The sequence below is a fragment of the Bipolaris oryzae genome (assembly GCF_000523455.1).
Source record: "Bipolaris oryzae ATCC 44560 unplaced genomic scaffold scaffold_253, whole genome shotgun sequence".
Lineage (NCBI taxonomy): Eukaryota > Fungi > Ascomycota > Dothideomycetes > Pleosporales > Pleosporaceae > Bipolaris > Bipolaris oryzae.
In genome coordinates this window covers 1-14,948 of record NW_006911529.1, presented here as the reverse complement: position 1 = coordinate 14,948, position 14,948 = coordinate 1, and the positions used below count along the sequence as shown (strand labels likewise).

General features: G+C 49.5%; 6 protein-coding genes across 6 annotated transcripts; 3 read left to right on the top strand and 3 right to left on the bottom strand.

Moving 5' to 3' along the window:
- Window positions 1–282: 282 nt before the first annotated feature.
- Window positions 283–582, bottom strand: COCMIDRAFT_41290 (uncharacterized protein; the record flags this gene model as incomplete). Its single annotated transcript, XM_007694925.1, has 1 exon — window positions 283–582. One exon carries the CDS (start codon window positions 580–582, stop codon window positions 283–285), a length of 300 nt encoding a protein of 99 aa, XP_007693115.1.
- A 3,980-nt stretch (window positions 583–4,562) lies between these two features.
- On the top strand, window positions 4,563–6,295 carry COCMIDRAFT_41289 (uncharacterized protein; the record flags this gene model as incomplete). The annotated part of the gene is made up of 5 exons (XM_007694924.1): window positions 4,563–5,073; window positions 5,103–5,126; window positions 5,183–5,286; window positions 5,518–5,947; window positions 6,264–6,295. The coding sequence occupies 5 exons, from the start codon at window positions 4,563–4,565 to the stop codon at window positions 6,293–6,295; spliced, it is 1,101 nt and encodes a 366-aa protein (XP_007693114.1).
- Window positions 6,296–6,605: 310 nt separating this feature from the next.
- On the top strand, window positions 6,606–10,502 carry COCMIDRAFT_108994 (uncharacterized protein; the record flags this gene model as incomplete). The annotated part of the gene is made up of 1 exon (XM_007694923.1): window positions 6,606–10,502. The coding sequence occupies one exon, from the start codon at window positions 6,606–6,608 to the stop codon at window positions 10,500–10,502; it is 3,897 nt and encodes a 1,298-aa protein (XP_007693113.1).
- Window positions 10,503–10,995: 493 nt separating this feature from the next.
- On the bottom strand, window positions 10,996–12,127 carry COCMIDRAFT_9740 (uncharacterized protein; the record flags this gene model as incomplete). The annotated part of the gene is made up of 4 exons (XM_007694922.1): window positions 10,996–11,529; window positions 11,588–11,709; window positions 11,757–11,879; window positions 11,938–12,127. 4 exons carry the CDS (start codon window positions 12,125–12,127, stop codon window positions 10,996–10,998), a joined length of 969 nt encoding a protein of 322 aa, XP_007693112.1.
- Window positions 12,128–12,696: 569 nt separating this feature from the next.
- On the bottom strand, window positions 12,697–13,676 carry COCMIDRAFT_109002 (uncharacterized protein; the record flags this gene model as incomplete). Its single annotated transcript, XM_007694921.1, has 2 exons — window positions 12,697–13,296; window positions 13,347–13,676. The coding sequence occupies 2 exons, from the start codon at window positions 13,674–13,676 to the stop codon at window positions 12,697–12,699; spliced, it is 930 nt and encodes a 309-aa protein (XP_007693111.1).
- Window positions 13,677–14,072: 396 nt separating this feature from the next.
- COCMIDRAFT_108993 (uncharacterized protein) lies at window positions 14,073–14,747 on the top strand (the record flags this gene model as incomplete). The annotated part of the gene is made up of 2 exons (XM_007694920.1): window positions 14,073–14,483; window positions 14,550–14,747. The coding sequence occupies 2 exons, from the start codon at window positions 14,073–14,075 to the stop codon at window positions 14,745–14,747; spliced, it is 609 nt and encodes a 202-aa protein (XP_007693110.1).
- Between the last annotated feature and the right edge of the window lie 201 nt (window positions 14,748–14,948).

Below are 14,948 nucleotides of genomic sequence, written 5' to 3'. Positions count from 1 at the left end.
GTGCACGACCCGCACATGCCCACACCCACATCCACATTTACAACCCACACGCATCTCTCTATCCATACACACGCACACATACACATACACACATCATGTCGCTTATGCTGTGTGCATCGGCCAATATTGCGCCGTGCAAAGCTACCCATTCCACTATTCATAGCCTCGCCGCCAACACCTCACTGTGCTTCCCCAGCCATGTTGACCTCATGTGTGCTGTGACGGGCTGCACTAGCGTTCCCGTTGGTGTATTTTTAGCCCAACCCACAGCCTAGTCTTCCTTCACCACCAACAAATCTGCCTCGCCAAAACAGTCACCACACCCACGCTCTTATCACCGCCATCCAAGTCCTTTGCATCCTTATGACGGCATTGCGCACCCTGCAATCCACCCTCGCTGCCCGAATAATGCACCATTGCTGCCTTGGTTTGCTCTAGCCCGTGACCTATGGCCCAGCCCAGAATATCCCTCTCCGCATCCCATACTCCACTACCGCATCCTCCAGCCTTGCTGTGAGGTGACGTCCCGTTTGGCCATCCACCCCGCCCATGAATAATGCCAACTGAGTAATCACTCGCCATATCTGTGCCTGTGTAAGCGCTGCTCGGTAAGCCACATGGCCGCTACCATCTGACCTCAGCACTTTAACTGTTTTCCTTCTCGAGTGCTTTGGCTTCTTTACACTGATTTGCTTGGCCACTTAATTGTTTCTATTCCCAACTCTTGGCTCAGGTACAATCTCTTTCTCACCTCGGGTCCCACCCTTAGCCTCAGCCTACTTACTCACACCAACTCAAGCTTGCGCCTTCGACACGCCTCTGGCTTCCATGACTCGTCCTATAACCGCCCAACTAATGCAGCCCAGAATACCTTACTCTACTCCACCTCGGCCCAAGGTCGAGCTTTGATGGCTACCCAGTGGACAGGTTTCGGTTTTCACCCTGCATCCTATCCAAACCACGGCTTGTTCGGTGACCGTCTTACAATATTCCGGCGCTTAGGCTGGCATTTAACCTACATAACCAGCCCGCTGTTACAAAGTAAGACATTCAACACTCGTACTAACAACGCCTCCGACGGCTGCCGTAACGGTCGTTGAGAAGTGGCGCTCATGGGGATCACTCGGCTACCCTGGCATAAAAGCAAATATGAATCGTAGTAAGGCCCCCTGAGACATACTGATTTGCCGCTCCAGGGGCCACGGAAACAGCCGCTGAATGGGGGAAACAATACGCTTTCACGCAATACCTTCTGACCCAGCATTTGTGTGCTGCTTCAGGGTCCGGCAGGCATCTGATGTAGAGTATGAGGCGATGCAATCTCTGCGAACCACTAATAATAGTCAAAGAAAAATCAATTGCCTGCTCGACGTACTCGACGTTGGATGTGCAGATATGGCACAGATACGGCACAGTTATGCAACATGGAAGGCATGTATGCTGTAACGCGGCAAAGTACAGCAAATGCCCCATTACATACTCGTCCGAAGCCAAAGTTAGGCTCTCTGCCGCACTTCTAGTTTTTGCTTGATTTCAAAGTGCCGTACTCGTGTCATCGCGGGTCCGTCCGCAACGGTAGGGCGTTGCGTTCCGAGCCATGTCGCTGTGCCTCTATGCGAACCCTTACGCCCCAACGGGCGCCTGTGCATTCTGACTACGCTTTACAACGAAGTGGAGTTTTTTTACGAAATACGAGTCTAGCTGTGCCACACTTATAGTGCCACCGCCACATTCGGTGCGCATTGTAGAGAATGCCGACATGTTCGTATTACTGTCTGGATGATAAATCGTACGACGGGCGCACTGGCTCTGTCGACGAGCACTAAGTATATTAGCCGGACTACCCTAACTCGGGCTGAATGAGCCAACAGCGTATTACACCATTAGCTGATATATCCAGTCCCAGCGATGCAACTCTTAATCTCTAGTGCGGCATACTTGCCTACTGTATGTTCAACGGAAATAAACTCCTGATACAAATCAATTCTGCGCATCATTTAATTACCGCTTTCGGAAACTTATACGAAGACTGATGAGTTTTCCCATTGCTTATTGTGCTGATGACCAACATCACATCTGCTTCTCTCTTGAGTCATAGACAGCGGTAGATTACAGAGCTGATTGCACATTTGTAAGTACTAAAGTATGACATGTAGCATCAGGATACATTAGTACTTTATCTACTATTTTTTCCAATAGTGAAGCTTACTACAACACACGTGTCCGGATCCCCTCCCAAGTGGAGAAGAAAACAAGAAAGGCAAGGAACCAAGTCCATCTCTACTATAACGTTCGGGGTAGAAACCGTTTCTCCAGCTACCATTTGCCTAATGCACTACAAGCATGTCACTCCTGTCGTATACACTCAAGCTCCAACACTTTAGCTCATGGAAAAAATCTCCGATAGCTTCCCTACGCCCTGACATCAAACAAGAGTTTAATTCGACGTCGCACTCCACCCCAAGACCAGCCAGTCCATCTCCGACCACTACAGTCAGCAATACGATCCAGCTCTAATCAACAAACTTTCATCAATAAGAAAGACTTCTTGCCAATTGGTGACGCGCATCTCAACGAAACACGGCACCGACCGCGCATAGCAGCGGCGCCTCCAACTACCGCACGCGTAGATCCGTGAAGCGGAGGCTATACCGTATCCTCACCCTCGCCGACAAACACTAAACAGCCCTTCCCCCCCCTCTCTCTACTTACAAGCACCACCACGCACCCTGCCACGTCGGCACTCTAGCCCTCTGAAATAAAGTTCGCCGCTAACCCCCCTCCGAACCAACGCAGACCCACTCATACATCCATCGAACCATCTATTATTCCCGCGGCCGTCAAGAAGAAAACTCCGTTAAATGACGTTTTGCTTTCTTTCACTACTATCGCACTGTACAGTACAGCTATCTAACCTGTTGGCGCCTCTACTTCCCCAAGAGAGGCCCGATCCCCCATACTAGCAGCATCGCGTGTCTAACCGCAAAAAGACATGTTCATATTTTTTCACTGCACGGAATGATTATGGCGTGTCATAGGCTCTCGGGCTGAAAGAAGGCAACGCAACAGAGAATTGAGTGCACATGCTTTTGAACGGCGATGCAAGGACCACAACCCGCTGATCTTAGCTGGGCGGGCGGGCATGGCTGCAACAGGTGATGTGGCTGAAGTGGCGTTTTAGGAGGCTTGAATGATTCAGAGGCATGGAGGAAGGAAGGAGGGGGAGGAGGGGACGTGTGTACGGTTGCAGTTGCCAGGGACAGAGTAGATACACGATACCCGGAAATTTTGCGGCTTCAGGGTTTTCCTTTCGGAAAACCCTGAATTGTGACGAGATCGAGTCATTGACTGTTATCCCCTTGTGGCAATCCTTTCCGCTTTTTTGTGTGTGGATTACTGGGGTAAGTTTTTTAGGGGGAGGAGGGCGGTTGGGTACGAGGCTGAGCGAGGCTGAATCGTGATAAAGACAAACGTCGGGGCTTGGTGTTGCCGACTTGCATGGTTTGCGTATGCGTATTTTGCTTGCGCGAATCTGGAAATGAATACGCAGGCGATCGGGAATCGGGTGCGGCGTGTTTGATGTAGATAACGCCGACCCGACCCCTCTCTTTCTCTCTCCGCACCCCCCCCGTTCCCCTGAAACCAGTTAGTTAACATGCAAGGAACAGGAATACATCAAGATAAAATTGTCCAAGGGGGATGTGGTGGGGCTGGGATTTCGCTCCCGTCTGCCGATCATGCACGGTACTGTACTGCGAGGAATGGTGGTGGAACTTGATCGCGTTGCACTGGTAATGCAAGGTGGGCATTTGGGACTTTGGCTAAGATTACAAAAGTCTTTTCTTTCGCTATTTCATTTGTAGGTAGCATAGCTAAACTCCCTACGGATGCTCTTCAAAAGTGCAACTCATGAGACTGCTGCCTTCGTATTCTCGGGAGGCCTAAGGAGTCGCGATCGATAAAGTATCGAGACTGACTCATGTGCCTCCCGCGGAGACAGAAACAGCATGTCTAGACATTATCGAGTCTTTTTGGGATACATTGGAATCAAGTTTCACCGTGCCCAATGGTCATGCCTCCGATTGTCATCGAGATCGCTCCGACAACAATCTCCGCCTTTTCGCTTCTTGTTGAATTCTCCGTGATGCTAGGCAGTAGATCATCACATCAAATCCCCCGGTTTTATAGATGCTTGGACAGATTGTGGAGCCTAATAAGTACCTTTTGGGACTCCAATCGTAAAGAAAAGTACCAAATGAAGTAATCGTGGAAGATGTGATTGGATCGATTATCTTTCCCACGCGCTTCTGTATTTGACCTCGTACGGCTACCAGCTTTGTCAGATTGTCGTGAAGATTTTCTCGGAGATGGACAACAGCAGGGAGGTGAATATTGACAGACATGTCATCATGAGTAGGCCCAGGACGTATCCAGCCTGACTGTGAAAGAGGGAGTGTATATATAAAATCTCCGTACCGTTCAAAACAACAAATATGACCAGCCAATAGCGGGGCATTCATAACTCCATCTCAAGTATTACAAACATTTGTGTTGCAAGAATCATGAGGTTCGCTCCCACTGTAGCACTGGCTCTGCCGGCCATAGCTGCCGCCTACCCCGGCAAGATGGGTCCCACATCCCGAGCGGAGATGGAGCAACAGCTCCTAGCACAAATGGAGAGCGAGGATCTTGCTAAACGGGCCGCGGAGCCCCAACTCCTGAAACCTGTCGGTAACCTCCTGGGCTCGCTTGGCGACCTGGTTGATGGTCTCTTGACTTCAGTCGGTCAGGCTGTTGTCAAGAAGAGCAATAGGCATCCTGAACCCGGCTTCGAGTTTAAGGCCCCTGGACCAAATGACTCTCATGGCCCTTACCCGGGTCTCAATCTTCTTGCCAACTACGGATACCTGCCGCGCGATGGATACGTCAATTTTGGCCAGGTACTGGGGACTACGGCGCGTGGTTTCAACATAAGAGTGGATCTTGCTACAGTTCTGGCCACCTTTGCTGTCTGGGGCGGTGGCGATCTTGATGGAATATCGTTCTACCTCGGCTCAGGGAAAGACGGCATTGGTGTTTGAACCGCCATTCTGTTGTTGAAGCTGATGTATCGCCCAACCGCGAAGGTATGATATAACCTCTTCATCATGTAAATCTGATCGAGCGAATTCTTTTGAACCAGACTGCTATAACAGCTGTGGCGAAAACCACTACATCTCTTCTCGCCTCGTCAAGCGGATGGTTGGTTTCGCCACCAAAGACCCTAAGAAGGAGCTTAGCATGAACGTCATGGCAGAGCACTATGCGCAGTCTGCTAGCTTCAGTAGGAGCAACAACCCCTTTCTTTACTACTTTCCATTCCCCCAAATCTTATCTCTCGGCGCCCTTGCCTTTTAACCTTGGTTCTTCTCGAACGGCACTTACGGTGCAGGCGGGGTCCCAAACCACATGAGAATCACTGGCGCCGAGTATGATGCGCACACTAAGGAATTTAAATACGTTCCAGAGCGTTGATAGGAGAACTGGTACCGTCGCGATACTCCGTACGGTGTGGTCCAGACCATTGCTGATGGCTTTTTGGCTGTCTACCCGCGCAGCATCATCGTGCCTGGAGCAGCGCAGGTGGGCACGCCCAACCTCAGTGTTCAGACAGTCCTCTACGATATGTACCAGGATCTAAACTCCATTGCTCCGCTTGCGCTTGGTGACACAGGGGAGAATGTCGCAAAAAGAGTTTCTTGGGCTCTTTTGGTCTTGGATCTTCTGCTCAGCAAGACGGCGCTTGGATGTCCTGACAGAGTTATCTCGCTCAACTTTTTGTTTCCGGGTTCACAGAAGGAAGGGGGTCCTGTGAACCTGCCACGGGTGCTGTCGGATCGTTGGATAGGGAATAATGTTTATGGAAAAGTATATTTCGTCAGCAACAAGGTGCGCGTAGAGGCCATGTGTAGCCATTAGAGATGAAGGGTAATGCCCATAATCTTTGTGATTGACAATGATAATGAGACTGCGTATGCATCATCTTTCGCGTTTCTTTTTTGTAACGTGATTGCAGTTGAAGAAGGGCAGAGACATCCTGTATATCAAGACAGTGACAGTAGAAACAAGGCATGTAGTTGGGACGGACAAATTCGATTACGCCGAAAGGTTTGTGGTGATTCGTTTGAGTTTGATGATGATCCTGGTGCAGATCGGTCGAAGGTGAGGCAGATCGCCGCAGGGGGCTCAAACGTAACGTACCGTACCGTACCGTCGCTGGAAAGGTCCGTCAGCACCGACATGCGGGGAGTGGTGACGACAACATGACGGCGGTCATCTGGAGGAATGCAAAAAGGTCGCGTTGCGACCGTGGTGGAGCTTTCAACAATGTTTACAATGGCAGATTGACGATGAAACGGAGAAGAGCGGATGAGGCTAGTTGGCGGGCTGAGACGCTACTATCGCGACTGGTAGCATGGGCGAGTTGACCGGGCCATGGACGCGTTAGTAGCCTCTTGGGCACCGACCACGAACGACGAGCGACTCAGCGACTCAGCGACTCAGCGCGGTTCACTCCTTGAGATGAGCATCTTATATACACCTACTTCCTTCGATACAGTGCGCGGATGAGGAGATGGTATAGGCTTATACTTAAGAAAAGAGGAAGGGCGAGGGCGCCACATGCAATGGACTCCAAAGGGCAGCTCGAGCAGCCCATGCACACGAACCCGGCTGCGCTTACACTGTTAGAAGCACTGGATGTCGACAAACGCCCCTCATTCATCCTCGAACTGCCCTCTCAATTGGCGTACGATAAGCCGCTCGATCTGGTATATTCCAACCCAGCTCTGACAGCGGCTGCTGGGTTGCTGGCCAAAATAACGGGACACAATGAAACGAGCATATTGGATGAAAGCACCGAAGCTCAGCTTGCTTTCCGGGATTGGGTCTGCGGCAGGGCACAAGAGGGTAGCCTGCAATGGCCGAGCCATGTCTACACCTTTGAAGGCCATTTGTGGAACATCCTCACCATTGGACGCTGCAGGGTCGTCAGCGGAGTACCCACATCACTAATGCTGGCCAATACAGGGCCAGCAAGCAGGAACCACCGCAAACCGAGTCGCGATAGCAAGACACTGGAGAGCAAACAGCTCAGAGACACATCCCCTACTACGCCTCCCACACTACCAGTACAGCTGCCTGCGACCCCCGACAATGGTGGAGACTGTTCTGATGCCCAAAAATATGCTAGGGACGGACCTTTTGACTACACCTCGGCTGAATTTCTATCGGAAATCATACCTGGACTTCATATTGATTATTTCCACAGTGTAGACTGGGCCAATACTTCCCTTGGGCCGATCCAATCTTGGTCACCTGACTTGCGTTGCATGGCAAACATGGTTCTCGGCAATAGTGGACCGACCGTCTTATTCTGGGGCGATGAGGGTGCAATGCTATACAATGAGGCATACATCCAGCTACTCGGCCATCTCCATCCTTGCATGGGCAAGAACGTCCGCACCCATGCGCCCGAGCATTGGCCTACATTCCAAGCCATCGTTCACCATACCAACGACAAGGATGAACCTCTGGCTGAACCAGACATCCTGCTGTTCATCGATAGAGACGGACGTTTTGAAGAGACCCATTGGTCATTTCGGTTTGTGCCAGTATTGGATCGCCATCGTGGCACAAAGGCCTACTATCAAACCTTTTACGAAGTGACCGAACACCGTCTCCTTGAGCGCCGCGTCTCTAGTCTGGTATCCATGGGTACTCAAAGCGAACGTGCAAGGAACTTTCCCTCCTTTTGGGACACAACCTTGAGCTCTCTGGGCCTGAACGATAAAGACGTGCCGCTAGCTCTTTTGTATGCTGCTGAGCGCCATATAAGTGCAGAAATCACATCAGTTTCATCGCCAGGTAGCCCACCACCATTAGACGCGTGCGTGCTCAAGGGTACGATTGGTGTTGAGGCTGGCCATTCCATCGCCCCAACGACTATCAACATCAACGAAGACACATACCTGCTTCATTCCCATATTCGCCGCGCCGCACAATCCAGAAAAGCTACTGTTGTGCGTCTGGATCAGCTTCCTGGATCCGATGCTGCCTTGAGAGATATCAATTGGAGAGGCTACGGGGAACCCTGTCGCACCATTGTCGTGTGCCCTATCATTCCAACAACTGGCAATCAGGTCGAAGGCTTTCTCATCATTGGCCTCAACCCCCGCAGACCATTTGACGAAGACTATCAGCAATACCTCCAAGTCATGGTCCGTTTGCTAGCTACTTCGCTAGCTTCAGTTGTACTCTTTGAAGAAGAGGTCCGGCAACGAGAAAATGCCATTGCCCAGGCTGCACAGATCCAAGAGCAATTGATGGCTGAGATAAAGCTAGAAGAAGGAAAATTTCAGCGGTTTGCAGAGCGCTCTGATGTCGCTATTTTCATAACAAATCCCGCTGGGGACTACACGTATCGAAACCAGCGCTGGTACGATATGTTTGACATTGCCGGGTTGCATACCAATGCTACAGAAGCATGGCACGCTATTGCCTTTGAAGAAGACATAGCTTACTGCAAATCAATGTTTACGAAGCTTGTGGCCGATAATGAACACGTTTGTTTCGAGCTACGAACAAGGATGCCATGGTTTCCACCCTCGGACCTTAGCCAATCGCAAACCCTGGACACTGAGCATTTTAGGTGGATTTTGTGCTCAGCTTATCCTGAAGTAGGACCTAGCGGTGAACTCGTCGAAATAGTAGGCAACGTCATTGATATTTCCAAACAGAAATGGGCCGAAGATCTTCAAAAGATTCGCACCGACAGCGCACTTCAGGGAAAACAGCATCTAGAGCACTTCATCGACACGACGTCGCACGAGATGCGCAATCCCCTGAGCGCAATTATGCAATGTGCAGATTCCATCATATCTTCGTATGCGCAGGACGAATGCCGTGCAACGAATACAAACGAGTGGTCAGCTTTCCTAGAATCTACTCTGGATGCTGCACAAACTATTGCTCAGTGCGCCCAGCACATGAGACATATAGTAGACGATGTTTTGACAATATCCAAGCTAGATTCAGGCCTTCTAGACATGACGCCTGTAGTTGCACAGCCTGAAAATGTAGCAAGACATGCTGTCAGAATGTTCGACGCAGAAGCAAGAGCTGCAGGGATTGATATCTCCTTAGTGGTTGACCAGTCCTACCGTGACATGGAAATCGATTGGACCTCCTTGGATCCAACAAGGGTGCTACAAATTCTCATCAATCTCCTTACTAACGCTATCAAATTCACACGCCTCGAGAAGACCAAATCAGTCAAAATGACGCTTTCTGCCAGCGTAACAGAGCCAACCTCGACTCCTGGAGGAGTTCAGTTCAACGAAGAGAAACTAGTGGACCATGATCAACGCCTTGAAGACGACTGGAAGCACGCCCAAGATCTCATATACCTGCAGTTTTCCGTCACCGACACTGGTCGCGGTCTTTCAGAGGACGAAAAGGGCACATTGTTTACTCGCTTCTCGCAGGCTTCTCCTCGCACTCACATCAACTATGGAGGTTCTGGCTTGGGTCTGTTCATATCACGACGCTTGACCGAACTGCAGGGCGGTGCCATTGGTCTCTCAAGTCAATCTGGTAAAGGCAGTACATTCTCCTTCTACATCAAAACAAGGCGGACGAAGCCTAGCACGAAGAGAAACGGAAGCTTACCACATGTATTCCCTGAAGATGTAAAACACCGGCCTCTAGTGAACTTGACGAGGCCCACGGCACCCTTGCGCTCCTTCACCACCGAAGACGCGCGTATAGCAAAACCTCCTCATCCAAATATCCGACGATCCTCGGCAAACTCCTATCAACCCCTTTCAACCCGCTCCCACACTGACCCCGAAGCCCTCCCGCTATCTCAAAAACCCCGCCCACAAGACCCCAAGCCCCTCCCAAAACACACCCCACAACCACTCCACGTCCTCATCGTCGAAGACAACCTCGTCAACCAACGCGTCCTCGCCAAACAACTCCGCGCCCTAAACTGCACCATCAGCGTCGCAAACCATGGCCAAGAAGCCCTCGATTTTCTCCCCAAAACCACCTTATGGAACCATTCGCACCCTCTCTCTTCCTCCTTCTCCCTCAAAGAAAAATACCACGTCCCCTCCACCGAACCCATGCCTCTCGGCTACGACGATGACGTTCCCGCCATCCCGCTCAATCTTATTCTTATGGATTGGGAAATGCCCGTTATGAACGGGTTGAAGGCTGTGGCGGAGATCAGGAGGTTGGAAAAAGAGGGGCTTTTGAGGGGGAGAGTACCGGTTATTGGGGTTACGGCGAATGTCAGGGAGCAGCAGATTAGGATGGCGGTAGAGGCGGGCATGGATGATGTGGTGGGGAAGCCGTTTCACGTTGCAGAATTGTTGGGGAGGATGCGGGATGTTGTTGCGGGGAGGGGTGCGGGGGAGGGTGAGGGAGAGGGGACGGGGGGGTATGAGAGTTTTGGGTGAGAGTGGTTGAAGTGGTAGAAGGGTTTTTGCTCGGTTCCTTTTGTTCCAACGGGTGGTGAATCGTAAGGGTATTTTGGGCGGGTTTACTTCGGGTGCAGAGCGCGTTTTGATTCGGTCACGCTGCCATGTAGTCTCTTTGGGCGATTTATTCCCTTTTATGTATAACGAGTATTTGATGTCTGGTAATCTTGTATCTTTTATGATAGCAAGTAGGTATTACTTGAATGAAAACCATTCTTTACCATTTAATTTCACCTTCTTCTCAGACTTGAGTTTAGCAGAAATGTGTCTGAAGGAACAACAGCAATGTTAGTATCTTTTTTCGGATCTTTTGAAGGAACAGATGAAAATGACAATTCAAAAAATTTGCATTGTTATGGAACTGTTCATACATGGTGCACGTAGCACTCGCTCAACGCTCAGCAATATCCCTTACATACGACTCTTCATGCTAGCCCCTTTATTACTTGTCTGTAATGGGTACAGCGGGATTCTAAGTCGGCTTTTCCTTTTTGATATGAAATCCAGGACTACTATGTTGAATGTTCCTCGGAGCCACCAACTCAGACTGCTCTTCATGTCTAAGGTTACCTACACCCATTTGCTTTTTTCCAAACTGAGATGCTGGAACTTTTGTTTGCGAAGGTGTATTGTGCGTTTCGTCTTCGATGTCTAGGAAAACAATCTCATCTGGTTCTTGCATAGAGATAAGAGGGTAAGCGCTATTGACAGGTTCTTGGACCTTGGCTACTGTGCCGTTGGACAGCGTGGTGGTGATAACAGACTGTGGGTCTTGGGACCCGGGCTTGGGTGGATCGGAAACGGCTTGCTCGGATGAAGAGAATTGGTGTAGTGCGTGGCCCTTGTTGGCTGCAAAGAGATTCTTGACGCGCGTGAGTATGGGCACAATTCCAGTGACCTGGACTTTGCCAGATGTCACGGCACCAGTGGTGGTTGAGACAGCTATTCCGGCAAGTTCGATACCGAGGTTCGCGATCTTTAGGGCGACATTTTCAACGAAACGATGCTGGAATGGAGGTGGTTAGCTTAATCTATTTTCTTCTGAGTGCTGTGGTTGCTCATACTTGATACATCTTTCGCTCTCGACCAGCAATCGCGGGTGGGTGATATACGATCCATCTGAATGTTTTCCCGTTGTTTTGCCCATAATGGAACTTTTCATCGAGCTGCAACAACGCCCAGTTCCCTGCAAAAATCAGCAAGGTTCGTCATAATAACTCGTCATCTTCATACTTGCGGCGTCTTTGTCTTTGTACTTTTTCTCCATGATATCTGCGAGATGCAGATTCTTCAGATGTGGGGCCCCCTGCATCCTGCGTTCTATATATTCAGAAGCAATAAATATAAGTGTTTCTCCTGCACAGAAGTCTTAGAATGACGAAAAGACGTAATGACATACTTTGCAACTACTTACCCTTGGGAGCTAGACCCTTGCGGTAACCGTCCTCACTATCAGTTTTGTCCACCCTGTCACCAAACCAACACTTGTCGACATAGTATCTGGCCTGCTGCTGTGTTTTGTCACTCCACCACTCGAGCTCTACAGGAGAAAGCTGCTCAAGAGGAAAGGTGATCCAGTCGCCGTACTTTGGTATAATAGTCATGGTAACGAGCACCGGTGGTGAGAATGATATCAGTGAACAGATATATGTGTTGTTAAGGATATGTAGTCAATACACAAATTGGGGTCTTTGGCAATTTATATCATTAGTGTATTTCTTGACAGGATATTGTGGCTTGCGTAACAGACTATGATTGTTCAGTTGGTCTGTCTCACATTTTGGAAGAGAGGTTCTCGAACTCTCGTCTATCTCCTAGCCGAGGGCATTCAGATTCCTAGATGGCAAGCTAAAGAGAATATTCCACATAAACATTGTTCTCTTTTGGAAACAAGGCTTGTCAGTTCGGCTTTGCCGTCCCTTGTAATGGGCTGAGAGAGCAGCTGACGCCAATAGTTCTCCATGGTGACTGGTCTATGCTTTGACAACGGGCCGTTCCCTTGTTAGTGTGACGAGGTCTAGATTGAGGGGCACAGTCTAACGCAGGAACTTTGACAGCCACAAGCGAGGCGCTTGCCCTCATTTTGGATGTTCCAACACCACGTTCGAATAATCATTATCTTGACTGTCCACGATTAACTGATTCCGACAAGACATGCGGCATCGCTAGGATTTCATTGCATATACGAGTTGTGACTGCTAGTCAGGGCTACGTATTCTGCAAGCTTGGAGTAAGGGGCTAGTATCAGTTGAACCACCACGCCAGACTCGCACAATTGTGCACACTCCTTTACAGATACCCCACCACTCGTATTCAGACCCAATTCCAATAATTTTTTTTCGACTATCGCTTGCAGATTGCCGATTCGATTCATGCACGCCTTGGACATCTGATGGATCTCCTCGAGATTGGCTCCCTCTGACTTCTCGATGCACTGCTGCAGGGTATCATAGCTCTTGAAGGACACGGTGTGGTTTGAAAACACCTCTTTTGATGATGTTGTAGTGCTGATTGTCATCTCAATCCAGAGTACCTTGGCAGTGGCCCGAATTTGCAACATTTTTTCTTCGGACTGATCCTTGTGTTCGATAGTCACACATCCTCCCGCGTCAGCCCCAATCTGGTACCCAGCAATGTAGTAGTCCCCAAAAATACTGCAAAATTCGTTCTCCGACTTGCATAAAACGTTTCGTGCGTAAGGCGTCAATTGCGGATCAGCCTTGAAGCGGACATGTCCAGCTCGAAAACTGATGTTCTTGGAGACTCGTGTTCCCTACGATAGATTAATACCAATCATTTGCAAGCCTTTTGGTCTTCAAATACAGTAAGGTTGTCCGATACCGTTTCATCGTACGAACCGGTAACGTTGGCGCTGAGGAACTTGCAACCCACAGTTACTCCAAGACTAGCACTGAGGTGCTCTGAATGCTGCACTGACGAAAAACTGTTTCCTTCTCGGTAGCTTGAAGTTGTGCCACTGATTTCCATAACGCATTTTGCGTTGTCAATTATATATGGGCATTTCGATACCCAGGGCGAACTGCTGGATGCAATGGAAGCTGAATTGAAGCCTGATCCGATCGCAATGTAATCTTTGGACCAGGGCAGGTATAGAGGGAGGCCTTGAGATGCAAGGTTTTGGAGATCGTTCATTCTGAGGATATTCAGGCGGTAGTATCGTGTCTGAACAAGGACGTCTTTGGAGCTATAAGCCAGCCATCAAGTCCAGACCACGGTACTAGCAACAAAGGAAGGTCCAGACACTCGATCTATACAGATTCCAGAACATGATTTCCACTTGTGGCCTGGCGCAAAAGCAGCCCCGGCTGTGCCATAGCGTTTTGTGGCGTCTGGCGGCTACACTAGCGTTCAGGTACCCCATTCGAACAAAATCCATCATGACCGAGAGCTTGTTCACACATAAATACACGATGGAATCATTGTTCAGTTTTCCACCAGCGCTTTTCAATTCATACTCATTTATCAAGAGGCCGCCAAACTTGTCATCATTATTCTACCGTTGCTCGTCACACGTTAGCCACGATGGCGATGCTAGCACCTTACAACAACTCTATGCGCCTAGGGCAAGGATTCAATTCGTTCACACAGAAAATACGCATGACTGATGCTGTCACCGAAGCCAAAAGTGAATCGTCATCGCGTTCGGAAGACCAGCAGCCCAAGGGGATCAGTCAAATTGTTTCGTACTCGTCTCGCTTCGTTGACAAGCTCAGCGATGTGACTGATGTGATGAATGTATCTGCTTCTTTATCCATCAAAACAGGGACAATAGGTGGAGCCGTTAGCGGAACCTACATCGACTCGGATAAGTTCAAGACCAGCGATCTCAACTTCTTCATTCAAGTCAAGGTGACGAACCAAACACATATGGCGCACGACTATACAGAGTTTAGTAAACTGAAGAATCTCCCGGTTGCCAGATTCACTGAGATATATGGAGTAAGTACATAAAATAGACGCTTGTCAAGTTGTCGGTCAAATATTTGTAACTGACTTGAAGCCTAGGATTCGTTCATAGCCGGATGGGAGGAAGGTGGAGAACCCAATGCACTAATCTCAGTTAAAATACTGTCCGTGCGCACCCAATGCAACACTTCAGCCAATGCAACACCCCACCAAAATGCGAGCTCACCAAAAAATGAAGCTTTTAACCACCACCAAAACGCTATTATTGCGAGATTTTTTAGTGGAGTACTAGCATGATCGTATATTTAATATATATCTACTGATATTTGCTCAGCAACCGCACACTGCGGCCGCGGGTGGTGGTTTTGGTGATAGGCTTGGCGGGTGGTGTGTTATAAGTAACAAGAAGGATTCTCTCCTTGACGCAGGATGACGGGGTTGGAGGCCAACCACGTCCGCGTCAGACGGCTTGGCAGGTGGTGATGCATCACCACCACC